General features: G+C 41.1%; 1 protein-coding gene across 1 annotated transcript; it reads right to left on the bottom strand.

Moving 5' to 3' along the window:
• Positions 1 to 90: 90 nt before the first annotated feature.
• On the bottom strand, positions 91 to 26724 carry espnla (espin like a). Its single transcript, XM_088349939.1, has 11 exons — positions 25974 to 26724; positions 24145 to 24341; positions 22981 to 23167; positions 22694 to 22876; positions 20463 to 20601; positions 8887 to 8936; positions 8719 to 8812; positions 8510 to 8649; positions 6896 to 7060; positions 4177 to 5027; positions 91 to 1809 (listed from the first exon to the last, which is right to left on the bottom strand). Exons 1-11 carry the CDS (start codon positions 26412 to 26414, stop codon positions 1269 to 1271), a joined length of 2988 nt encoding a protein of 995 aa, XP_088206065.1. The 5' UTR covers positions 26415 to 26724; the 3' UTR covers positions 91 to 1268.
• Between the last annotated feature and the right edge of the window lie 60 nt (positions 26725 to 26784).

The following is a 26784-nucleotide window of genomic DNA, read 5'->3' as shown; positions in this document are numbered from 1 at the left end:
CTCTCTAAAATAATTCCAAATATTTTTGCATTTATGCCTCTTTAGGTTAAAAGGTTCCCGACCCCTGATTTAACTTATGGTGCCTTCTACTTCCACACTTTTCTCTTATGTGCACCTTAAGGTTGTGAAAATACGGTATACAAGTGGTGGAATTCAAGGGCAACTGCAGGTTATCAATTTGTTTTATTGATCTGTGGGTACTTCTTATAAAACATTGTAAAAAATCGAAAATATGCTTCTTAAAGGCAATCACGTTTTCCTTTATGTACTGTATAATGAGTTTGAATGCATTTGGAATGGGAAAACATGTCTGTCTTATAGAAATGAAAAAAGGAATTGTTGTAATCCACAAACAACTAACAAATAAAACAACCATTTCTTATATTTTATTATTTGGAGACCCATTGAATTATGATCTCTCCTTATTGTCAGAAATTCAGTTTAACAACAATAAATATGTCAATTCTTTATTGTCTTTCATTTTGCATTAAATAAAAGTCAAATTTTCCGCTGACATCGGTACCTAAATGTATTGCTTATGTTTTTTCCAAATTCCTTAACTCTTTTTTGTTCAGCTCACAAGTGGCTGTTAATTTTACAAATTAATCCCCCTTTCTTGAGGAAGATTTTCTTTTGATTTGCCTTTTGTTTTTTGCCTTGTTTCTGACAAATCATTTGCCAAACAAGTAACAAAACAATTTTAAATTTATATTTCCTAGAATGATATATTGTTTATAGTAAGAAGGGCTTAAAACATGTTTAGGTGTTTCGGTTCATTGAACAAATTTTAAAAAGACTTGTCAATTACTGAATAATATTTTTTTGCAGCACTTGTTCCTTAGTCTGTTTTTTTTTTTTGCCTTTTGCAGTTTGAACTGGAATGTAGAATCTGTAGGATCTGTGCATGCATAGTGTCCGGGACAATGTTTACTCATCTAGATGAAACCTTTTTAACATTAAAAAGCGGTAGATGTTGGCGCACACTCCAACGCATGAAACAGAATTAGTCTCCAGAATATGGAAAACATGTTTAAAAAAGAAAAAGAAAAAAAAAGACTTGGCATTCTTTTACCAAATCGAAAATCAAATCCGTTCGTTAAAGTGGTTCATTCGCGCCCAAAGACCTAATCCCACTTCAGAATAAAGTAGTATTTAAGATACTAACCTTGAGTCAAGATTTTTTGTTGATGTTTAAAAAATATGTTAAGGGGAGAAAAGCAGTAGCTTTCTTACGTATGAAAACGGCCCATTCATGAAGAACGGGACAACTATTCAAAATCAAAAATTTCCGCTTCCTTCTCCTTCCAAAAGGCAAAGCTGCGATCAATGTATTGGCATATCTCCTCGTTACTGAAAGAGGTGATGTCGGTGCCGGTGTAAGGTGAGTTCTCGTCCGGCGTTGGAGTCTGCACGATGACTTTGGGAAGCGGTCGGATCTCCGGGAGCGTCCGCATCTCCGCTCCTGTCTCAGGAACGCTTTCTTCGGGAGCTGCGGACGCCTCGCCGAAAAACTTGAACTTTAAATCCTCGAAGCCGTCCTTCCACTCGCGGTCGCCGGTTTCGATTTCCTGGATGACGGCCTTGTGGAAGTCACGGATAAGCTCCCAGGGGAAGCTGCCCACGTGGTCGAAGACTTCGAAGCACAGAAGGTGCCTTATCTTCCGCTCATCCACCGGCAGATCCAACTCTAAGATGTGAAAGTAGCCCAGCATGAAGAGGTCCAGGGTCAGCTTGTCGTACTCCATCGGAACGCCGTCCACACGGGGTAGGAACTGTTCCGGGGAATACAGGGTTTGCTGCCTGTGGAGCCTGAAACAAAAATGAAGGGTATTTTTTTCAGTCGCACGCACAACTCGATTGACAGTATGTATTATGTGATCATGTCACATAGTGATGCATTTTTGTTTTGGTATGACGCCAGGACACCCATTACTTATCGCTATTGCCTTACTGTAGACCCGAGTGGTTCAATACCCTTCCGTTTCTAATAAGACACGATGGCATAACTGGAGGCGGCTACTGATAACCATCGATGGTTTGCCAAAGCAGAATCAAGCTGGGCTGCATGTCCACATGTATCGTATTTATTTGTGTATACCAGACATTTGTTTAACCTAAAAAGGAATGTTTGGTTGCACGTTAAACACAAGGTTATATGCTACTTTATTTAAAGAGACAGTGTGTATTATTTAGTGCTTCCAAGTGGTAAAAAACAAAATAACATTGATTCAGACGACAAGGAAAAATATATAAATTATCACATAAACATGCATATTTTAAAATACTCACAGATGTAGAAATTTGTAAATTTGATGTACACAACATGAGGCTCATTTAGAAGGGGCTGACATAAGGAACATCTGGTGGTCAAATAAGACACACAGTCCCTTTAAAATCAGATAAAGGTTCTGAGCACTACCCTGGGGTACTTGAAACCTGTTCACTAGGCTTAGCTAAGAAAAGAAACAAAACTAGCAAATCTGTCCCAGGTGCACAACAAAAAAGGAGCCATCATAACGTGTGGGCTGTATTGGATTATATCTATCCATTCATCCAACCATTATCTGCACCGCCTATCCTTAGTAGGGTCACGGGGGTGCTGGAGCCCATCTCAGCTGTCTTCGGGGAGTGGGCAGGGGACACCCTGAACTGGTTGCCAGCCAGTCGCAGGGCACACAGAGACAGACAACTCACTCGCTTATACAGGGACAATTTGGACCAGCCAATAAACCTTAAATGCATGTTTTTAGAATGTGGGAGGAAACCTAAGTGCCCGGAGGAAACCCACACAAGCACGGGGAGAACATACAAACTCCACACAAGAGGTGTGATCTCATAACCTCAGAACTGTGCCGCACACGCGCTAACCACTGCACTACCGTGCTGCCCGTGTTATATTATATATTAAATATAATTTCATAGACACATCTGAACAAGTCCTGCTATATTTCTAATGAACGTCGCAAAAAGAGAGAATTGTTTTCTTGTGCTGGAAAGAAGTGTCGTTTTTTTCTCTCTGGGGATGGAAACGCATCATCTTCTACGTAAAAAGAAGCATTGTCTTCTTTAACGCTGAAAGCGAGCTCATTCTCGTAAATCGTCTCTCCTCTAGATATGGCAAAAACTAGCGTAGTTGACAAGAAATACCATGCATTCATTGCCGAAAAATATCGCTTCTCTCCGATAACTAGCATTGTTTTGTATCCTGAACACTAGCTTCTTTTTAGTTGTTTTCCCTTTTCTTTACACCCAAAACTAGCTTCTTCTGTCATCTTGTTCTATGCGATGTCTTCTTTGGCACCAAAAAATAGCCTTTTTATATACACTAAGGACTAGCGTTGTCTTACTCAATGCCGAAAACTAGTTTCTTTTCTAATGCCGAAAACTAGCGTCATCCACTTGCTATACGGCTGAAAACTAGCTTCTTAATCTATGCAAGAAACTAACGTCTTCTTCATCTAAAAGTAGAATAAGTTTCATCTACATAAAACCTCAGCTCCTTCTCGTGGGTCGAGAACTTCCGGCATTGGGACTGGAAACTATCTTTTTATATGCCAAAAACTAGCATGGACTTATGTTGAAAACTTGTCTTCTTCAATATTAAAACAAGCCTCTTTATTGATGCGGGATTTAAACAGTGTCTTCTTGGTGAGTAAAATTAGCAATCTCTTATTGTACGCCAAAAAAATATTCCATTCCTTTGCCAGCTGAAAACTACCTGTTTTATCACCCTTTTTCACACTGACAACTAGCATGAACTATTTCCACATCAGAAACTAGCGTTATAGTCTTCTGTGTTAGAAATCTTCTTGTTTTAACCCAAAATCCAGCATTATCTATTTGAGTTGTCTTCGGTACAAAAAAGTACTGTCGTTATTTTTAATAATTTACATAGCTACATTATTACATAAGTTGCACAATTGTGGCTTATGATTTTATAAGTCTTAACCAAGTATATTTAATTGAACCTATTTTGCATGAGAGCCAATTTTGATTTTATACACACCAGTGCAATTTATAGTCTGAAAACAAAGCTTTGGAAGTTGTCAGATGGGCATCGTCAGAGGATTTGGTTAACATTTTAATAAAATGAAAAAAAAATGACAAAACCCATTAAACGTTTTTGGGCTTTGCTTCTCTCCCCAAAAGTGAGTTGAATACGGTTTCTGATCCTACCGTCGTATCTGTCGCGAAGGCACGCTGGAGATCATGCTCCTCCAGTTCCCCAGCATCTTGTTGACAGCGCTCCTTTGTTTAAAGAAGTGTCCCAAAGAGCTGTTCATCATCTTGTCCTGTCCGCTCTCCTCTGTGCCCTCACTTTCACCGCCGCCGCTCTTCCTTCTTCCTGCGGCGTCTTTGCTCTTGAGCGCCACCGTGTAAGCAGACTTTTTCCAGTGTCCCAGGAAGAGCACCACAATACGCTCCTTCCTGAGGCTGGGGCTCTCCACCACTCCCGTTGCCTTCTCTTCAGAATTGGTAGGCGGAGTTGAGCTGGGGAAGGCTTCCTCTTCGTCGCCCGGTTCGTTCTGCATCTCAAAATTGGATTTGAGTGTCCTCACCGATACGCCGAAGCGCTGGATCTCGTCTTCTATCCTTTGGCGGCGGCCCCTGGTGGAGGACTGGCGGTCAGGTGCCTGGGAAAAGACGCTTGCCAGCTGACTGTCGGGTATCTTGCATTGCGGCTGCTCGGCCACGTCGCTCATGAGCAGCGACATGCTCATGACGATGCCGGAGATGCGACCGCACCAGCCAGGTAGCAGCGGCGGCCGGCCCGCCGGGTCGGCAAAGCGGGCGTGGGCGCTGATGTTGACGATGGGCGCCGGCAAGATATGGCGGAGCTCGTCCACCAGACGAGCTAATTCCAGCTCGAAACACTCACCTGTGTGGCGACGGAGGCTCACATTGGCTATCTGCTGCTCCAGGTAGGCCAGGTCACGCTCGGTTAGGAGCTCCCCTGAGGGGCCCAGGATGGCATTGTGGGCTTGAGAGTAGCGCCAGTTAACTTTGGGCAAGCTACAGCCCTTTTCCTGGGGGAGACGACCAGAAATTAAGTTCCATATATATATATTAATATCTATTCCAAACTGCTGATGACATTTATGTACTTATTTTTGACTAATGAAGGCAGCAGGTAATATTTCAAGGGATCCTTAGGTAGGTTTTGGTCTATTGAACTGATCTGGAATTGAAGCTAAGTTTCCTGGGGGAAGACCTCATGCACGCTAGACCCAACACCTCAGCCATCTGATTCTTTTGTGGCTTTTTCAGAATGCTGAACTGATGGGTATTGAGTCTTTGAGTGTCACACTGCTAAATGTGTCTTTCACCTTTTCTGGTTTCCTGACTCCTTCAGTCTGCTAGGAGTCAAAAGTACATGGAAATTTGTGAATTTAGATTTCCTGGAAGGGGGATTACCTTATGTGCGGTCAGTTTTCAAGGTTTCTTCATTTTCCTCATGCTGAGGTTTTGGGTTTTTTCCTTGTCCTTATGTAGGTTTTAGTTCAGGGGATGGTGTGATAATAATCTGTGGTCTGTGCAGCCCTTTGAATCTTCTTGTGATTAAGGGCTATACAGATAAACATGACTTGACTAAACCCATCCTGTGCTTTGGACTATTTGACAGTTGACAGCTGAGATAGGTGTGGCTTCAGGCACTCACTGGACACTCCTATAGCATATGAGAATGAAGATAGCTTTTTCTATTTGTTTTTTTAATAATTTTGAATTTGAAAACCTATGAAGATATATATATATATATATATATATATATATATACACTGAAGAGCGTAGGTACACACACCGGCACACACACACTGAAGACCTAGATGATTAAAAAATGAGGCTAAAGTCATCTACTTAACATTTCGAAAGAGTCAGGGCAATGTGGATAGCTACAAGATGCAACTGTCCCGTCTGGCGCGGTTGCCATGGCACCCAGTTGGTCCCAGCCGGGTGGCGCCGGATTCTGGCGCGGTTGCCTCGGCGCCCAGTTGGTCCCGCCCACGAACACCGGCTGAGACGCATTTGACTGATTGCTTTTGGAGTACTTAAACGCGTTCCTTTGAACTGTGCTTTGCCTGAGCGTTTGTTATACTTGTTAAACTTCTGTGAAACGTCTGTGAGACTTATGTGAGACTTCTGTTAAATGCCTAGTTCTGTGAATCTGCCCGTATTTGTTCCTGTTTTTTTTTGGTCTGATCAGTTTGTTTTTGGACATTGTTTTCTTTTGAGTGGATTTCTAATCCACTCCTGCGACCATTGATTCCCGGATCGATTGTGCGCCCTCCTCCTCTTCCCCCAATAAATTGTGAGTACTTCTACGCGAATGGGTCCTTATTTCCTGTTTCCCGCTCCGCTCCGTGACAGCAACAAGTAATTAATTGACAACAATTCAACCAATTGCCAAATATTTATGCCATTGACTTTGTATTTGAAGTAGTGCGAATCCTAAACATTTCAGCTTTTCAACAAAATAAATGTGTGGCATTTTTTTGCTTGAAAACATATTATCTTAAAACATAATTTCATAAATTTAAATTATTAGCCTTTTTTATAATTTGATAAAAGGTAGGTTTGTGCACATTTTCTGCCACATTATAGTCATTTCAAACAATGTTAAGTTTTAGAATACAGGAAACGAAAATAATAATCAAAATCATGGATGAATCAAACAACAAAAGAAAGACAACAAAAAGATAACTGTATGCCCTGCGATTGGCTGGCACCCAGTTCAGGAAGTCCCCTGCCCACTGCCGGGAGATGGCTGGGATGGGCTCCAGCCCCCCCGCGACCCTAATAAGGATAAGCCGTACAGCTAATGAGATGAGATGAGATAACTGTATGTGTTTGTGATTAACGCAGTGATATAATAATGAAAGAAACCAAAATGTTTTACCTTCCAACTTTGGTCCTCCTCATCCAGCAGTCTGGCCTGGAGCTGCCTCACCATTACCTGCCGCTTCCACTCGGCGATGGGCTGACCCTTCTCGTCGTGGCTGGGGACCAGATAGTCCATGGCTGCCAGGTTGGCCTCCTCGGCAGGCAAGAGAACCATCTTACTCTGCAATGGAAAAAAGTGGGAAGTAACCAAATACCTATGTGAATACTGTACAATATTTGACCAGTAGATATTGCTGTATTGTGAAGCGCAACCAAAAAAAAAGAATGCTAAAAAGCACAAGGAAGAATACAAACTATAGAGCTTCAAGGTGACGAAAACGCACATATTATTTTCTCATTTTTCTGCACAGCCCTTCCCAAGGTTTTTGGAGCAAGCTGGCAGACAATCATGTATGCTCCTTTTGAGTGAGCCTCATGTTTTGTAAAATAAAAATAAATTCCTTGACTTACAAGTATTTAAAAAAAAGTATGTTGATATGATTGTGGAGAGAATCGGTTTAAATTATATTTATTTGGTTAAGAATCCATTTCTGTGGTTAACGATTCAGCCAGCAGGTAGTGCTCAAGATTTCCCACCCTATATACACAACTGTTACATAAATCTTTTAATTATTTTTTTTATATTTTATTTTTGGATAATAAAACTGCTTATAATCTATTTTTTTTTCTTTGATATAAAAAGGGGAATAATAAATAAATATTTTTTAGGTTTTTTTTTTCAATCGGACACCTAAAAAGAAGTTAGCTGAGGATGCCATTGGTTTTCATTATTTTGACTATTATACACTTATTGTCACAATTGGTTAATAGTGCTGCTGTACTTTGCTTTCCACACCCTTTAGGGCAGATATGCTTTTTGTAATTAAGCAGATTTAATGAAAGTGTCTGTAAAACTATAAACTCATTTACAACCCACCAAAATTTGATTCTTTGAAAAAAAAAACACCTCAAAAAAGTGGGATATATTGAGCAAAAAAACATTTAACATGGATTACTGTACACAGCCCACAAATTTGCTCAATCCGTTTAAAAGATAAAAAAATGCATTTATCTTTTAAACAGATTGAGGTTGTTTATAGGTTGTTTATCTAAAATGTCCCCAAACAAAACAATCGAGTCATCTTGCTCAAACAAGCCAAAAAAGGAGTCATTCTCAAAGTCACTTAATTTTCCTCATGCTGATGTTTTTAGTTTTTCCTTGCAGCAGTGTAGGTTTCAGATCAGGGGATGTTGTAATGGTGGTCTTTGCAGCTCTCTGAGCCTTTTGGTGATTAAGGGTTATACAAATGTATATGCCTTATATTGAAAACAACCCAATATATTGTGTTGGTTTAATACCAAACAGCTCAGAAAGTGGCATTACAGTGATCTAAATGTGATGAGTTTTATATTTTTACCCAATTAGGGTTTCTTTGCACCCTGGGAATGTTTTTCAGTTGTCTAATGGAAGTATTTATTTTAGGCAAAGTTTACTTAGCACATTTGAAAACGAATTGAGGTGGAGCTAATTTCTGTACATTGTTATTCCTTGCCAACTTTTTCTCTATAAAATCAACGAAAATAGAGCAACAATGTAAATCCTAAATGACAAATCAATGGATGAGCTTACAGCTTGCCCAGTGAAGACACCGGAAAGGGATGACTGCTTGAGTGACACAATGGGCTTCATGTTCCCGAGGAGCCTTCTGTCAGCGAGGAAGTTCTTGGTGTCTGGTAACGTCTTCTTTGGTCTATGCAGACTCTTAATCACTGAATACACAAACAGTCAGCGCTTTTATGTCACCTCTTCGGCTTCTCCCAACCTTCACTTTAACCTACCTGAAGTGGCAGTTTGGACTTTCTCAATCCGTGGAATGATGCTCTTGGAAGCCATAGGGTACCTGGCCGCCGCCGGCTCCTCGTTCTCAGGTTGCTGGTTCGGGAGGAAGAAGTGAGATGATTTCGATTGTTTTGAGGGTTTCTTTGAGGTTTGTAGATGGCGAGCACCTTCAGGGTGTCCATGATGGCTGCAGACGTCTTCTGGTTGTTTTTGTGCGCTGATGTTACAGCGTCCTGGAAAAGTCCGAAAGACATCATCAATTTGTTTTCTGCTCATCCTTGTTTAAAGGGACAGAGTGTACTATTATGTAACTCCTAGTTGTAAAATGAAATGATCTGCATTTATATAGCGCTTTTTAAGTCAAGACTTCCCAAAGCGCTTTACCGTGTGCTTCACATTTCCCAATAGCGGCCTTGTATTGCAGCCATGTAAGACGCTAACCTGCTTATTGGGGGTATTAAGGGTTCAGTGTCTTACCCAAGGACACTTCGATATGTAACACGGACGAGCCGGGATTCGAACTGGGATCCCTTGATCCCAAGACGAGCGCTCTACCTCCTGCCGCCCCGTACTCCATTAAAGACTTCATTCATTAAAAAAAACATATTGATGTAAAACATAGGCAAAATACATGGACTACGATATAAATATGTATTTTTAAATACAAGTAGGTCAAGAAATCTGCATTTATTTTACATAACATGAGCCTCATCTCAGCTTAAGTAATTGTCTGCTGTCTGGCTGCTACGGGTATCCCAAAAACTAAAAACCGTGTGAATGAAAAATGAGAAGAAAATTGGTATGTGTTGGTCACTCTGACTCTCAGCTGTTTGTATTCTTTCTCGTGATTTTTAGCAAATGTTTTAGGTTACATGACACGATACAGCAACATCGAATTGTCTAGTCATACAAACCGTACCTTTTCGTGGTAATTTGACACGCTAAAAACATTTTAGAAAAAGGGATAAAAAATAAATACATTCTTTTGAATGAAAATGGACAGATCCACTACTTGAGCTTGATTTGTTGTCTTGTTTTTGGAGTCGTCGCATTGTACAACATGATCCTAGTTTGGAAGACCTTGCTTTTCCCTCTTAACATTCAGATTCAGATTCAGCTATACTTTATTGTCATTCTTGTACACGTGTATACAGAACGAAATGTCGATACATCTGACCCGCACAGTTTCCTTGAATGTACAGATATAAATAAAATGTTGTATTGAGTTGGAGTATTGAAGTACCAATAATATACTAAATATTATTTTAATTATAGTTATGTATAGTATTATACAGTAGTGCAAAGAGTGCAAGAGGAGCAGCTAACCAGATGTGCAAAATGGGCAGTCAGGTAAACAAGTCACTATACAATAACAATAACACTGGAGTACGATAGTGCAGAGGAGAACAGATGTGCAAAGGAGTGGCTAGGTATAAGAGAACTGCCAGTAGTGAAAAAAACAAAAAAATAAACAAAAAAAAACAAAACAAAAAACCCAACAACAAATGTGCAGATTAGCAGCTGTGTAGGCTTACTATGTGTCTGATTGAACATTATATCGAGGGGGCTTGGGGAGTTTCTTTTCCACAAAAAGGCAAATTTTTGCTGAGTGTTTTTCTTGATCAAAATAAAACATTTTCAGGTGACTTGACTAGAATGCCTTATTTTACAGGGTGTTTTTGGAATCAGACAATCCGATTTTGGGGTTGGGCTTGTAAAATATCAACTGGTATCATGGTTTCTATGATAAAAAACAAATGGGGGTATTGGTTCAAACAAAACAACCCAATTTTTGGGCTGAAAAAATCTAAAACCAATTGAACCATTTTACAATGTGTTAAGCTCATTTTGGGAGGTTGTGTTCTGCTAAACAACCCAGTTTGGGAGTTGTTCTAAACAGAACAAATGAATTCATTTATATTTGTTTTGGAGAAAAATTTAGGAATAAGGTTCAAAATAACTCAACCAGTAAATAAGTCAATTTTTGACAATGTATTTGCGTTTGTTTTTTGTTTGTTTTTTACCCATCCTGTGCTTTGGACTATTTGACAGTGGACAGCTGAGATGGGTGTGGCCTCAGGCATTCACTGGACACTCCCATAGCATACGAGAATGGAGACAGCTTTTTCTGTTTGTTTTTTTTAATCATTCCAATCTGGCATGTTTTTTCAACACTCTTTTCTGTGACATGTTTTCACTTTACGAGGCTTTAACCAAATCAGACCGATCCATTAAAAGTTCCCCAGAGGAGGAAGTTCCCGAACAAAATACATGTTGTGTTTGCACTTGATTATCTTGACACATCTACTACAAACAAAACAATTTACATGATGAATGAACAGAACCCAAAAAAGAAGACAGGACTATAAAGGAAAAGATGCACGTCACCCTGTGGTAAAAGATTCACGCTATCCTCATGTGCCCGAAGGGCAAGAGGCATAAATGTGTCCAGTCCTGAGAATCTCGCATCAGAGTCCACATCAAAGTCAGTAATTTTGGGCTGGTCCTCGCATCTTCATCTCGCTCCCCGAAGTTGTGCAATACACAAGAGATAAACAAGGAGAAGGGGCAGGAAGAAGAGGGAGAGGAGGAGGTGGTGCTTCCTTGGTGACCTTTCTCGTAACAGTTCACCGTCCCTGTGCGTTCCCATAATTGGACCCAGTGGCAGCCCGCATTTGGTTTTCATCAACGCCACTTCTCAGCTGCTACACGCACACATGCACGCACGCTATCAAAGAACCGATCACAACACGTCAAGAGTTCACAACCTTGCGCAGCGTTCCACTTCGCTCCTGCCAGTTTTTGCAATAAACTTTGCGTATTCACCCCCGCAATGGTGCATGGAGACGTGGGGATACGCACACGCATAGCTACGGGTGTAAGTACACATCCTCTCACAAGTTCACACTCTCGGGTTTCCGGAAAGTCCATTTCCCCGGACAAATCAACCACAGGTGCATTAAGTGCAAACTCCAGCGAAGTGAACCCATATAGCGAATCTCTTTTTATCTTAGTTCGTTTTTGATTTTGACCATTTTGCTTGACAGGGTTCTTACACCCTATACATGGCCAATTTTACTTTTTAAGGACATTTAAAGCTAATTTTCTAATTTCTCTAGTACCATTAAAAGAAAAAATTCGGTGAAAATTATGTACAGTATTTTGCCATACCAACTAATGACTGCTGCTGTTAATCACGAGGTAAAAAGAGACTTGTTTAGAAACATGGTATCAATCTCAAGCATTCGAACGGACCGTTAAAGTCCAAGCATGTTTTCAAGCGGAGGTAATATATTTTTTCATCTTAGAGGTTAAAAAAGAGATGTGTCACACCGTTAGTTACACAATAGGTAAATATTTATCAGAATTTCGCATTTGGATATAAAAGAACTTTTACAATTAAAATATTTTTTTAATATGACTTATACGTTTTTGAATTGTGTCGTAATATACCGTGTTAACATGTCATTTCAGGAAATGAAGACAAAACTTGAATTCCTATTCAATTATAATTTAATTCATATAATGATGTGTACTGTGCAACCGTTTGACACTCTGTAATCAAGGGTTATGTTCTGCCCCTCAAAACGTTGACGTTTACATAGTTTTTCATTATTATTTTGAAAGATACTTTCAGACAGGAAGTGATTCCATATCTGGAGCCATATTGGTTCAATCTATTTAAACTATCTCATTGACACATGGGATCATCACTTTTAACGGCTGTCTCCCTTCAACCCCATCTTCTGTGAATGTGTGAAACTGGAGTGTCATGCCCAATTTCGTTGTCACAATGTTAACCCATTTTGTAACAATGACAATAAAGGTATATTCTATTCTATTCTATTCTGTAACATTAAAAAGTATCCTTTTGTTGATAGATATTTCATGAATGTTTCATTGAAATTTGTGGATTTTTTCAATCATTGCATTTTCTGTATGTTTCAGTTTGACTCTGGTTTGGATTAAAGTGAAGCTTGGGCGTTAATCTTGATCTGAGATTTGCAGATAAATTACCACACACACAATGTAACACACAAAAACACACACAGAGCAAAAAAAAAAAAAAAACCCTGAATCAGCATGTCCAAAATCGGGCCCGGGGGCAAGTTACGGCCCGTGATCCAATTTTTAAGGCCCATGGCCTCTGTTAGAAAATAATAATACTGTATGTGGCCTGCTAGAAATGTCTACCGCAGTATAAAATAAGTTCGTACAAATAAAAAATATTTTAAAAAGATTACCATTTCACCAGATGATGGCAATAACTCTTCGGCCACCTTGCCCTTGGCTTTCTGTGAAAATTTTAACCCACCCCGTTTCTGACATGGCGACTGTAAATTAAAAAAAAGAAAGTTCACTGTGAGGGCCACCGCTTCCAGGACAGGTGTAAATTGGAGTATTTATCTCATCCGAAATTCCAAACAAAAGTGTTTGCCTAATTTGCCAAAAGACTGTGGCTGTTTTCAAAGAACACAATTTCAAAAGGCACTGCAAGACGAAACATACGGACTACGAAAAGCTAAATGGAAACGAACGCTGTGAAAAGGTGTAGCAACTGGAAGCTGTTTTTCCAGCACAACGGTGCTTTTTACTCGAGACCCTGCGAGTCAAATGCAAATGCTACAAAGACGAGCTAAAGCATGGCAAATCTATCACGATGGGTAAATTTATTAGACTGTTCAATTAATGACAGGCTGAATAGTCAGCCTTCACACACTTTTACCTTATCAAATCTGGCCCGCTTTATAAGAGGTTCTGACACCACTGACCTAATTTGTCATCCAGTGTTAAGTAGTGTGCACAGAAGTAGTGTAACAAAGGACTACTTTACTACAAATTACCATAATCAAGTGATTATTTGATGAATGAGATAAAATAAGGTTTCTAAAAAAGACCATTATACAGTATTGATATAGATAACAATGTGTCAGAAAATATGCACAAATGTTAATCGTTATTTTGCAAAGTTGCTGAAATCGGGCCAAACCCTTTTGAAACCTCAAAAATGATTTCTTTAAATGAGACTTTGTGCCAAAAAACAGCTTGATTATGAAATAAAAATAATCATAATAAAAAAAATAAAAAAAAAATAAAACCCGATATTAAGAATGGTGATGTTTCGGTTCATTTCCATTGAAATGTGAATTATCAAGGATGACCATTACAAAAATGAAATTATTTGCTGTTGCAAACATTTACTGCTATTATGATAATTAATTACTTAATGATTTGCACAGGTTGTGCCCTATTATTTTACAAAATTTTCAACCCGTCAATAGCACTTTGAATTGTTTGCTAGTGTAAAACCAAGGTAGGGCAGTCTTAAGAAAATTAAATGTCTCTGTAGAACTCAACAGTATTATAATGAGTAAAGGTAAACTTCAACTGGAACCAATGTCAACCAACACATTTGCCAACCTGAAACCCTTTTTGAATAATTATTTTCTATCTGCCAAATTGTCGATTCTTTTAAAGCTAGTTAACTACACATAGATAAAAATGTAGTATAGTGATTAATCATTTACGGCCAAAAGTAGTTGGCAAATTCGCTGTGAATCTTGCTATGGGAGTTGATTTCAGTTAGGTAAAAAGTTGTAATAAGATAAAAGTAGACCGACCTGAAATTTAGTGGTTCAGCATGACTGCATGTTGAGGATGCGGTGACGGAAAGACAGGTTCAACACCGGCGGCGTTTGCGCCTGTGGCCGAGGGCCACAACAACAATGAAGCCGGCAGAGGACTGTGTGAATAATTAAATGTGGAAAGGATTGGGTGGCCACTAATGTTGCTCGTGTGAACAGCACCTGGCACAGAGTCGGTATTGGCAGAAGCCTTCGAAAAGGGATATTTTATCCTGTCGCATCCCGCTGTTTATTTTCCGTTGAACTGGTCGGACACTCAGAGGGAGAGGAGTCGGAAAAGGCGGGAGTGGAAAGACAATGCGACACTGTCACGCCTGATGGATGCTTCAACAACAAGATGCAGCCTGGGAATTAAGTTTTCACCAGTTTGTCTCTTGCGGTAAAGCAAAGGGGTATGAGCCCCACTTGTTTGTTTTGTCTCATCTGCACCAATTAACAAATGTTCCTTCGACAGGTGGCTTTACTATATATCTATTTTGTTTCTATCACGTTGCAGTACTTAGTTACTTTAAGCCTTCGAAGCAACCCGTTTAAGAAACAAACACAATCAATTATCATCTGCATGGCATTACTTATGCTTTGACAGCTATCCTTTTTGTAGATATGTTTTTTGGGCCTGAATTACTCATACACACTACTTGTTCTTGATAATATGTTGCCTCCCTGCTAGTTAACTTGTGGCAGAATAGCAGGGCCTATAGACAATAGGGCCTGAAATGTTTTTGTTTTACTAACTGCTCCACGTCCTTTTTTACTCCATTGTTTTACTTTGTTACTTCTCATTTTGTCCACTACCCACTTAGCTGACAAAAAATGTTGGCCCTGTCATAATTATCTCATCCGTGGCTCTTGATTATTTTGTCTTAATTGCTTTTCTTTGTTACTTTTTATTTCAGGCGCTACCTGTATAGTTGGCAAAAGAGTTAGGCCTGAAATGTTTGTTTTTCACTATTGGCTCCATGATCATCTTGTTTCCATTGCTTTGCTACTTCTTAATCCATCCGCTACCCGTTAACTGACAAAAAGTCTGACTTGAAATTATTGTGTCCCACTCATTGCTTTTGATCAATTTTGTTTCAATTGCTTAATTTTGTTTTCTTAATGAAATCGCTATTTGATTAGTTGGCAAAATAGGTAGGCCTGAAATAATCGTGTCCTACACTTTTCGCTCAATCAAACGTTTCTGCTATGAGTCATTTTTGACCTCCTAAACTGTTCCTCAATGATATGCTACCATGCCGTGGTTTGTGTGTCCTAATGATCCTAGGAACTATATTGTCTGGGGGCTTCGAAGCCCCTGGTAGGGTCACCCATGATAAACACGTTCTAAGTGACGGGCCAGACAAGCGCAGATCACTGACCTCTTATGACGCCCAAAAAATTTTGGTTCACAATTTGCCTCGCCTGGACGCGAATTACCGGGGCCCCCTCTGTTCCAGGCCTGGTGGCCGGACCTTCGCTCACGAGCATGTTGGTTTAAGATCAGGTAATTATGGAATCGTAATCCTGTGCAGTCCCTTGAGACATTTTTGTGATTAAGGGCCATATAAATAAATGTGACTTGAATTGACGTCCGGCCGGGCACAGCCCGAAGGGACGACGTAGGTCCTCCTTCCCATGGGCTCACCACCTGTGGGAGGGGCCAAAGGGGTCAGGTGCGTAAAGAGCAGCGTAGCAGCCGAAAGAGAGGTTCTTGGCGCTCCAATCCCTAGGTACAGAAACTGGCTTTTGGGAAATGTAATGCTGCCTCTCTGGCAGGGAAGGAGCCCGAGTTGGTGTATGAGGTTGGTAAGTTTAGACTAGATATAGTAGGACTCACCTTCCTACACATCTTGGGCTTTGTTACCAGTCCTCTCGAGAGGGGTTGGACACTCTTCCATTCTGGAGTTGCCCATGGTGAGAGGCGCAGAGCTGGTGTGGGCATATTAGTTGTGCCATGGCTCAGCATCTGCATGTTGGGTTCATCCGCGTTGACGAGATAGTAGCCTCCCTCCGCCTTCGGGTGGGGGCATGGGTTTTGACTGTTGTTTGTGTTTATGCACCAAATAGCAGCTCAGAGTACCCACCCTTCTTGGAGTCCTTGGAGGGTGTGCTTGAGAGTGTAACCCCTGGAGACTCCCTTGTACTGCTGTGGGTCTTCAGCGCTCACATGGACAATGACAGTGAGACCTGGAGGGGTGTGATTGGAAAGAACAGCCTCCTTGATCTAAACCCAGTGGTGTATTGTTATTGGACATCTGTGCCCGTCATGGCTTGTCCATTATGAACACCATGTTCAAACAAAAGGTTGTCCATATGTGCGCTTGGCACTAGGACACCCTAAGCCACAGTCCGATGATCGACTTTGAAGTTGTTTCATTGAACCTGCGGTCGCAGGTTTTGGACACTGGGATGAAGAGATGGGCGGAGCTGTCAACTGATCACCACCTGGTGGTGAGTTGGCTCCAATGGTGGGGTAAGATGCCGGTCTGACCTGGCAGACCCAAGCGTGTTGTGAGGGTCTGTTGTGAACGGCTAGCAGATTCTCTTGTCAAAAAGAGTTCAGATTCACTCCTCCGGCAGAACTTTGCCCATGTCCTGAGGGAGACGGGGACATTGCGACCGAGTGGACTATGTTCTGTGCCTCGATTGTCGATTGTTGATCAAAGCTCTGGCTGTACGGTCGTTGATGCCTGGTGTGGCGGCAAGCCTCAGACCCATTGGCGGTCACTGGCAGGTAGAGATGCCGTTAAGCTAAAGAATAAGTTTTATCCGGCCTTCTTGGCCTGTGGGACTCTGGAAGGAGATGGCATGTATCGGCTGGCCAAGCGGAATACGGCTTCAGCAGTTGCCAGGGCAAAAACTCGGGCACGGGAGGAGTTTGGCGAGGCCATGAAAGGCGACTTCCAAATGGCTTTGACGAAATTCTGCTCCACCATTCTGCGTCTGTTTAGTGGAGATGGGTAGCTGCTGACCTTGACCCAGGAGTTTGTGAAGCGGTGGGTACAAAATTTCGAAGACATCCTCAGGCCAACAAACACGTCTTCCTCTGAAGAAACAGAGCCTGGGGACTCAGAGGTCACTGAGTTGGTCAGAAATCTCCTCAGTGACAAGGCCCCATGGGTTGATGAGATCTGCTTGAGATTCATTAGACTCTAAATGTGTCAACCATGACACGCCTCTGCAATATCGGGTGGACATCAGTGACAGTACCTCAGGACTGGCAGATTGGGCTGGTGTTCCCTCTTTTTAAGAAGGGGGACCAGAGAATTTGTTCAAACTACAGGGGAATCTTTTCAGCCTCCCTGGTAAAGTCTATTTGCGGGCGATGCAGAGGAGGGTCAGGAAGACGAATGTTGGGTTCAAAAGGAGGAGTCAAGTATCTCGGGGTCTTGTTCTTGTTGATGGTAGGATGGAACAGGGAGATCAACTGATGGATTGATGCAGCGTCTTCCGTCATGCGGACCCTGTTCCGGTTCGTTGCAGTGAAGAGGGACCTGAGCCGAAAGGCAAAGCTCCGGATTTACCAGTCGATCTATATTCTTACCCTCACCTATGGTCATGAACTGTGGATCATGACCAAAAGAACAAGATCCTGGATACAAATGGCTGAAATTAGTTTCCTCCACAGGGTGGCTGGGCGCTCTCTTAGAGATAAGGTGAGAAGTTCAGTCATCCGGGAGAAACTCAGGTGAGATGGTTAAGACATCTGATAAATAAATAAATTTAACTTCCGGTGTCAACAGCAACCTGTCTAGGTGACAAATGTTACTAAAGTATAATCTTCTGCTTCTATACTTTTCATGCATTTACAGTTGCTTCTGGACTTCAAAATTAGGTGTTGTATTCCGATAGTATTTCATATAGCATACAACCAGCAAACTCCTGCACCCTCTCCACTTAAAGTCATTTCTTAGAGATGTAATTAAACTTGATCTCTAGTAATAAGAGGACCCGGCTCAAGAGTCTTCCTTGAATCTTGCTCGTTAGTGGCATTAAGTTGCCGGTTTGAGGCACAGGGACAGGGACAACAAAAAGTGTGAAACCTGAGCCCGTGGATCACTCAAACGGCCTCGGGGCCTTCCACCCGAGTGAAGTATTGGGGAAAACCGATAGTACCCTTTGGCAGGCGGTGGCTGGGCTAATCACACCGCCTGCGCTAATCACACTGCCATTGTTCTGAGGACAGCGAACCGCAGACCCTGAAGTGCAGCCGCGTGCAAGCCTTCGCCTCCACTCTTTGGTGGTGCGGGTGGTCCCCCTAGACACCTGGGAGGCTTTAAGGCATGTCAGTGGACAGCATTCCCTGATTACTACGCCGCCCTTTGAACACACGTCGGGAGGGGGTCATAAATCAGGATCTTGCGGCGCAAACGGACCAAGCTGGTGCTTTTAAAACTTTTCTTTTGTTTATTATTCAAGACGATTATAAAAGTACTGTGGAAGCTGTGGTCACATTTCAAATGAAAACCTGTGATCTAAGATCCCTTGATCTTGACTCTTCTTTTTTTCCCTTTTCGTATACCTGACATTTTTACCTCATAAAACCAGTATTTTGTAACAACCCGCGCCAAAGCTTAAGAGATATTTGGCCTTGGGGAGAAATATCTGAATGGTCCTAAAGTGCTCTGTAACCTTTACAGTAAAATTATATTCAGTTGATCTCTCCTGTATGTCAAGTCACATTTCTCTGTAAACGGACACAAAGGCCACAATTACAACATCCCCTCATCTGTATTCTGCATGAGGAAATGAAAAAAACTCAAAACCCTCAGTATGAGGAAAATAAGACCTTGAACACATTTGTTTCATTACTTCTAATACAAGCTTCTGTCCCATGTATGCTTTTCTGTGACTCTTCCAGGCCCTAACTTCAACCTGCCATTGAGACCGTAAAGTGACAGTAATAATTCACTACTAGATGTTGTTGCAGCTTAGAATAGAACAGAAGTATGTGCATTTAAAGAAGACACAATATACAAGCCTAAACATCACTATTTGTCAAAATTGGATAGCTTACTAGCATATTTTTTTTGCTTTAACAAGGATGACTTTCAGATATGCAAGCTGCTGTTAAACCTTGCAAGCGACAAAGGCAGACCAAATAAGCTGAAAACATGCGGAGAGGCTGAAAATATCAAATAGCAGGGGTTGGTCAAAGCTAGTGTAAGCAGCTACCTTTAGAAGCTAGCAAGATAAGCTATCAAACAGGTCAGCAAAATATTGCAAAAGCAAGCTTTAATGACACAGAGCAACTAACAATAACACTAGCGGCTAGTTGTGAGTCATAGCTTGCAGCCAATTAAGACATCTGAATTGTGGGACTCGGCAATCATCACATGCTCATGGCCTCGGGTTTTGAAGGTACTGGTAAGGGACTGTTGAGAGCAAAAATCACCACTGGAACAAGCTACTTTCGCAAATTCCTCTTTTGGGCTTCCGTAGTAGTAACATGGCAAACACACTTTGGCTTCTTCAAATGGCTTCTCAAGTTATACAATTACACATTTCGTAGCCTATAAGTTTTGTCTATGAGATAATCTGCTTTTGTTTGTGATTTGAATCAATAGTGATTTATTAGAAAAAAATAAGTGTCATTACACCACTACAGGTCACTGTATCAAGCACACACGTGCTTTAAAATCAGTGGCCCAATTAGGGAGAATAAATTCAAATATACTTCGTATGCTTAGTACTCAAAAGGGTACCACAGGTATTCCTGTGAGAGATGTTGAATTATGTGTCCAAATATTCAGCACCATAATAAAATGTTAAATATCAATTGTTAGTCCACTCATGGCTACCACTGTACTTTGATTGCTTTCAATAAGAAAACTGTTGAGAAATCTTCTTCAATCACATGATTTAGCTGAAAAACAACCTCCCAAGTTTTAGTTTCAGTCCAAGTTTTAGGCACACAAGTGCTTTCATTTCCCAGCCAACAAGGCCGGGTGACCTCAGTGTCACAAATGGAGAACATGACTGTACAAGATGCTTCCAGATGTTTTGATTTTACCCCATGGTCTCCCTTCCAATACACACATCCACCCTCACCGACCAGGCCAAGAAGCAGATGGTCAGCACCAAAAACAAAAAGGCGCACGCACACAAGAGGAGGCCGCTTACGTGGTTTTCTTGCAAGCGTAGGTATCTGGCACATTGGTGGTGCCCATTGTAATGGGCCAGGTCGGCAGGAGTGAATCCATCCATATCTCTCTGAGATGGGTCGGCCTGACTGGCCAGCAAAAGCTTGCAGCACTGAAATATGTACACATGAGTTAAGCTTCTTATATGAACTATTGTGCCCTCCTATGCAATTTTTGCATGTTTTCTTTGTTTCCTAGAACATTTTGGTTGGATAGAGTTAATGTTTAGAAAAAAATGGTACACATTGTTATAGGTATTCCCAAACATTTTTTTTCTTTTTCAATTCAGAACGTTTAGTGTTCTTCCCCACAATTACAGTAAGTCAAAAAAGTGAGTACTGTAAACTCCTCACAAGATTTAATTATAATGTCTCATAGAACATCACAGAAGAAACATCACTTTGACACAATGAAAACAAGTATGTAAACATAGGCAATGGCTTACCAAAAAGATCCGTTGATCTGATAAGACAAAGTTTAATTTATTTGGCTCAAATGGTGCGAAGCATGTGTGGTGGCAACCAGGTGAAGAGTACAAACATGTTTGTGGTGTGCCTAAAATCAAGCACCGGCCAAGCTTGTCTCCAGCTCAGTCATGTTGTCATGGAGGAGTAGAAGAGCATTCCAGTGGCAAATTGTGAGGCATTGGTAAAATTCATGGTCAGGAGGATTAAAGTGGTTCGGCAAAATCATGGTGGCCAAACAAAATATTGAACTTCGAGAACCTTTAATTAAGGGTGTAGTCAGTTTGGTTACCGGGGGTTTAGCTACTAATGACTATATTTTGAGTTTTTGGAGACATACTGCATGCAAATATATTACAAAATATTCCATGTTCTGGGGACTCGAGAAATTAAGTCTCAAAGTTGATCCATCTGGCTTGTGACCTGGAGAGCTGTGACTTTAATGAAGAAACACAACACTTTCAAAATGGTGAATCACATTTGAGGCCAGCTCAGAATCAGACAGCACTTGTAATGAAGAGCGATTGCATACCACTCATTCCCGCTTGGGGGTAGGCAATTGTGGTTTTTCGTTGGTGTTTTTCAGTGTTTCGCGGTTGGTATAATTTTGTCCGGCTAACTCCTTGTTCACATCGAGGCTGCCGAGGGTTTTACTATTTTGTCTGCTTCCGGGTGGGGCTCCTTGGCTGTCCACCCTGTGTTGCTTGGCCAGCTAGCCTGTTGTTAGCACCAGTTTTGCCGTGTCCCCAGGTTTAATCCCGGCCCACTTCGAGTTTATTGCATTAGCCGTTACAGCTTTTCGTTGCCAGTTGTCGGCTACCGTGGCTGCTCACTGCATTTTTGGGGGGACAGCCAGTCTCACATTTTTCCACCGAGGCTGTATCCGCTTTTTGTTGATCCCAACGTTGGCAGCTCTCCATCTGTTTACTTATCTATAGCCACTTAGCCCCTTTTTGGCCGATCGCCATTTGTTTTACCGTTAATGCACCCATCTGCAACACAACACCTAGGCATTCTCTACAAAAACTACCAAAACTTTGCTTAAAACACTCTCTGACTAATGAACACGTAAAACAATATCATACCTGTCAACCTGTACGTTTTTGCCGTACAAAGTTTGTTAATTATGCAATTTAAGACGTGTACGACGTACAAGAAAATCTGTACGGAAAAACGTAAATTTGTCAATTATGGGTACCATCCGGTAAACACAGACTATCACGAAACGGCAAATCAATCAAGTCAAACGAGTTCACCGCGGAAGCCTCTATCTCTGTATCGTTTTTTTCGTTGCAAACGAAGCGAGCGGTTTGATGCTACTGTGCGCATGTGTCTGCCGCCTGGGGATTTCCAATCTGCATCATTCCCCCCAAAAATATGGTGTAAGATTATTTTGTATTTTGTACGGGTAAAAATGACAGTTTGTACGGGCATGGATCCGTGGAGGTTGAAAGGTATGCAATATGGTGAGTGGCTTGCTAGCGCTGGTGTTCTTCCCTTGATGTCGAAGCTCAGGATGTCAAAGGCAAGCCATGCTGTCTTCAAAATGTATTAGTTTGAAAAATAATTGAAATATACAGATAAAATATAAGTAGATTTCCTGCAAAAGTCATCTGCTATTTTCTCACGTTTTGCATGTTTAAGAATTTGGGATCACCTTCTAAGTTTCAACTTCTTGAACCTTGTTACCGTATTTCAGACCTATTAAAAAGAGCATAAAGTATTAGATGAGACGCAAACCTCAATCTCTCCATTCTCAGCAGCGTCATGAAGCGGTGTTCCGCCCCACAAATCCTTCAGGATTGTCGCTCCAGCACAAAGCAACCGGTCCAAGACGCAAGAGTGACCCCTGCTGGCGGCAAAGTGCAGTGCCGTGGCACCATCCTGGTCTTGGCAGGAGGGGTTTACGTTGGTGTGTGTCAACTTTGGTTTTTAGAATGATGATTAAAAATGAAAAATTAAATAATTGACCCCATAAACAAAACGACATCTTGTATGGAGAGGACGTTAATATTTAAAAAACCCACCAGCCAGGCCACCACATGGTCATGACCCATATGTGCTGCAGCATGCAGGCAGGTCATCCCATCATGCGCCCTCGCATGGATGTCGGCGCTACAGTGCTCTACCAGGTATTCAGCCACATTCAAGTGCCCCTCCTGGCATGCCAGGTAGAGCGGCGTGGCACCCGTGGACATCTGCCTGTTGACAGACCTGAACAGAACATCATATCTTGTATGTTGTAGCTTTACTTGGTTCAAAAAAACTTTTTTCAGTCCCAAACTTTACACTTAAGAAAATAAAACATTTTCTGGATTTTTGTGTTGGTGCACTTTTGAAATTAAAACTAATAACAAAGGGATACTGTGCTACAAAGCCCAAGAAAGAATATAAATTATGGAGACTCAAAGTGACCACACCGTACCAATTTTGTTCTCATTTGTTTGCCCATCCTTTCACAGAGGTTTTGTTTTTTTGGGGGGTACTTTTAGAAGCAAGATGGTGAGCCTCATGTTACGGAAACGTTTTATGACCTACGTTTTTTTTTTCCCAAAGATTCAGATTCATGTGTTTTTGGTTATTCTCAAAATCAATAGTCTTTTTTTAATGAATTCATTTTTTTCACCACTAGGAAAGGGGTTGGGAACCTATGGTTTGGAGCCAAATATGGCTTTTTTCATGAGTACATATGGCAAGGAAATCAAATAGAAATCACACTATTACTTAGTGTATTGTTACATCCGGAGATGATTTTTAGATATCCGAAGCAGACATTTTCAAGAACATTTAAAAAAATATACATATATATTAGGTGATGTCAAAAATGTAGATTCAGTATTCCCATTCAGAACAAACCTGACTGCAATCGTCTTTTGCAAATAATTTGGACTTTTTTTGATAATTTGTTTGTTTTTTGTTCTGGTTACGATGCTGAGTATTGCATAATTACACATGTTGTGATGATAAGGACATATAAGGCACATTTTGTATTTATGGTATACTGTTAATGAAATCACTATACCAAGTTTGTGATGGAAAAATGCAAAAATGTGTACAGTATATGTTTTTGTCACTATGTTGAAAAAGCCAAGCAGTGTTAATACTATATCTACTAGACAAAAACACAAAATACTAAAATCATGCTTTGCAAATAATCAAGCACCTTACATTTGACTGTTGTGTGAACTCACTGTGGCGCATTGGTAATGAGCAGCTCCACACAAATGAGGTCCCCTTTGAAGGCAGCATAGTGAACCGCCACGGCTCCACAATCTGTCTCGGCTTCCTCAACCAGAGTGCCTGGATCGGACAGCAGCAAGCGGACCACTTCCACGCAACCGAAGCGGGCTGCCAGGTGCAGTACTGTGGCACCAGTGACATCCCGGTCCTACCGACATTCACATACAAAACTCATATTAACTTGAATAGTACAGTGGTACCTCTTTATGTGAGCTTAATTTGTGTTCTTAGCTCAAATTGCTCAAGTAAAGACCAAATTTTCCTGACTATTAGGGCGATCCCTAAGTAGCTATATGATACATCTTTTTGATCACGAAACATTGAAATAGTAAGATAAAAAATAAAGTAATGAGATAAATAAGATATGAATGAAATAAAATGCAAGTTCATTATAAGCGCCATAACAAATGTGTGCGTGGTGCGGAAGAGGGGTTGGGAAATTGCAAGGGGGAGTCACGGAGATCGCATGCCTGTCAACTTGTATTTTTCTCCGTATTTCATGTTTTTTTTAATCATTGCAAATTATGTATGCCCTAAAACTTTTCATACAGGAAATGTTTTTCAAATTTTGGCTCTAATCCGGAACATCTCGTTCACTGGTAGCAGACAACAACACCATCACAGATTGTGAATATTGTAGCGGTATTCTACATAGTCTGTCTTGCTGTGAGTAAATAGTTGCCACGTTGTGTTTGTTACGTTTATTATCGATTAATAAAGAGGAATTGGGATCATTAATAAGGGAAGCAATTGGCGCAGGTTGGCAAGAAATTAGATTGAGAGAAGGTTGATGATAATTAAGTGCTTACTGTACACTTTAATTCAAGTTACTGTAAATTTAAATTAACATGAAAAAACAAAAATTCCAGCACAACTTTTTTGCCTGCAGTAGTTTGCATGTGCAAACTGAATGAGCTGATGCTGGTGGTAAGGAATCATAAGCGGTGAGGGGTTTTTAGTGGTAGCTTTCTGGGACTGCTCGTAAACTGGATTTTTGTTCAAAAAAATTCTTGTATGCCGAAGTTCTCGTCTTTAGAGGTTTGGTATGAAGAAGTACCACTGTAGTCAGATGGCTTACACCAGGAGCCAAAATAGAGCCAACAAAGCAAAAATAATTTTCTTTTTTTTCCGAGAGCTACACCATATTTTAAGACAAAATTCTACAAAAACACCAAAACCGCTCTCCAGGCAAAAGCTAATTCTTCAGTGTTAATTGTGTATTTTGCAGAGTCACAAATATATTTGTAAAGGCCATTTTTAATCTTATCTATACATGATTTTGTGTAAATATTTTTGTTGGGTGCATATAAAAGTAATATGTAGCTCACATTTATAAATGCAAGAAACGTTTAACATAACAATTTACCCCTTGTAAAAGCTACCTGAAAAATTTTCAAGGTACATATAAGATGTCCATAATTGATATATAATCCTTGCACATGCGTTTCATATTGCCCCGTTTTGGTCTAGCATGAACCTGCCCTCCTGGACGCGACATAAATGGGGAGTTAACGCTTTACAGAACAGTGCCATTAGAAATAATGCAAACTGCCATTAAGGATGAGGGAAGAAGCATGCAATGACGAAGAAACCAAAGAGCAGTGTCAGCGTAATTTTTAAGCAGACTTGTTGAGAAAAAAAACAATGTCAAGCATTTACCCATAATTTAAGCATTTTTCAATCCTTGCAAATCCAACATTCAAATTCAAGGAGTTATGGATTTCAAGCACTCGTACGAACCCTGAAACAAGCTAACAAACTTGCATCCATGCTGACTCACCCCTACGCTACAGCCCCCCTCATCCAGGAGCCACCTCAACTCGCGCACGTGTCCTGTGGCTGCCGCGTCGTGTGCCGGCGTGGCCCCGTTTGCAGCCCGGGCGTCTGGTGGAAGGCCGTGCTCGCTCACCAGGAAACGGAGGCACTCCAGGCGGCCGCAGCGAGCGGCGTGATGAGTCGGACCGGCACCTTGAGCGTCCACGGCGCTAGAGAGGAGTCCACTGGAAGCCAACTCACGCAGAGCCTGCAGGTCACCTGCACGTGCGGCTCGGATGGCCTGGTGGAGGACCATGGTTAGTTGTGGGAACGGTAGAGTTACTCCGGGGATAAACATGTCATTGTCTCCTCCCACCACGGTGGAAAAGTGACACCTGAGTTGCAGCCAGCTGGCCGGCGTGGATGGATAGGTATCGAGGTGGCTTTTGTGTGCCGCTGAGCACATGCTGACCCACAACTTTGACCTCTGAATGGAAATGCTAGTTAGTTAAAAAGATACAGTATCGACAGTGTACAGTATATGTAAATACTGTATTAGAATAGTAGTTACCACAAGTTGTCTGAATTCCATCATCTTAGCCTTTCCCTCCTTCATAACAAATGTGGCTAGATGATATCTACTACCTACTCTAAAGCTGATGTCAAAATGGAACGATGCAATGGTGCTTTCTTCAACTTTACTTATGCAACATTTCTTACACGTAAGGTAATACAATGTGGTGCTGCAAAAGAAAAACATTTAAAAACATGCACATACAAATAAAATATTTGAAGTATTTTAATTACCAAATATTGGCTCACACAGATCTCTGAAG

The sequence above is a fragment of the Urocampus carinirostris genome, chromosome 12 (genome assembly GCF_059441175.1).
Source record: "Urocampus carinirostris isolate Australia breed hairy pipefish chromosome 12, RoL_Ucar_1.0, whole genome shotgun sequence".
Classification (NCBI taxonomy): Eukaryota; Metazoa; Chordata; class Actinopteri; order Syngnathiformes; family Syngnathidae; genus Urocampus; species Urocampus carinirostris.
The sequence above is the reverse complement of the archived record's forward strand: the minus strand, read 5'-3'. Positions and strand labels throughout refer to the sequence as shown.

Bases quoted from the DNA above. Each gene is read 5' to 3' on its own strand.
- espnla (XM_088349939.1), bottom strand. From the start codon at position 26,414: ATGTGCTCAGCGGCACACAAAAGCCACCTCGATACCTATCCATCCACG. The intron at 8,650-8,718 runs GTAGGTTAAAGT...TTGTGTATTCAG, and splicing joins AGTCCAAACTGCCACTTCAG to TGATTAAGAGTCTGCATAGA. The intron at 1,810-4,176 runs GTAGGATCAGAA...TTTTTGTTTCAG, and splicing joins CCTTCGCGACAGATACGACG to GCTCCACAGGCAGCAAACCC.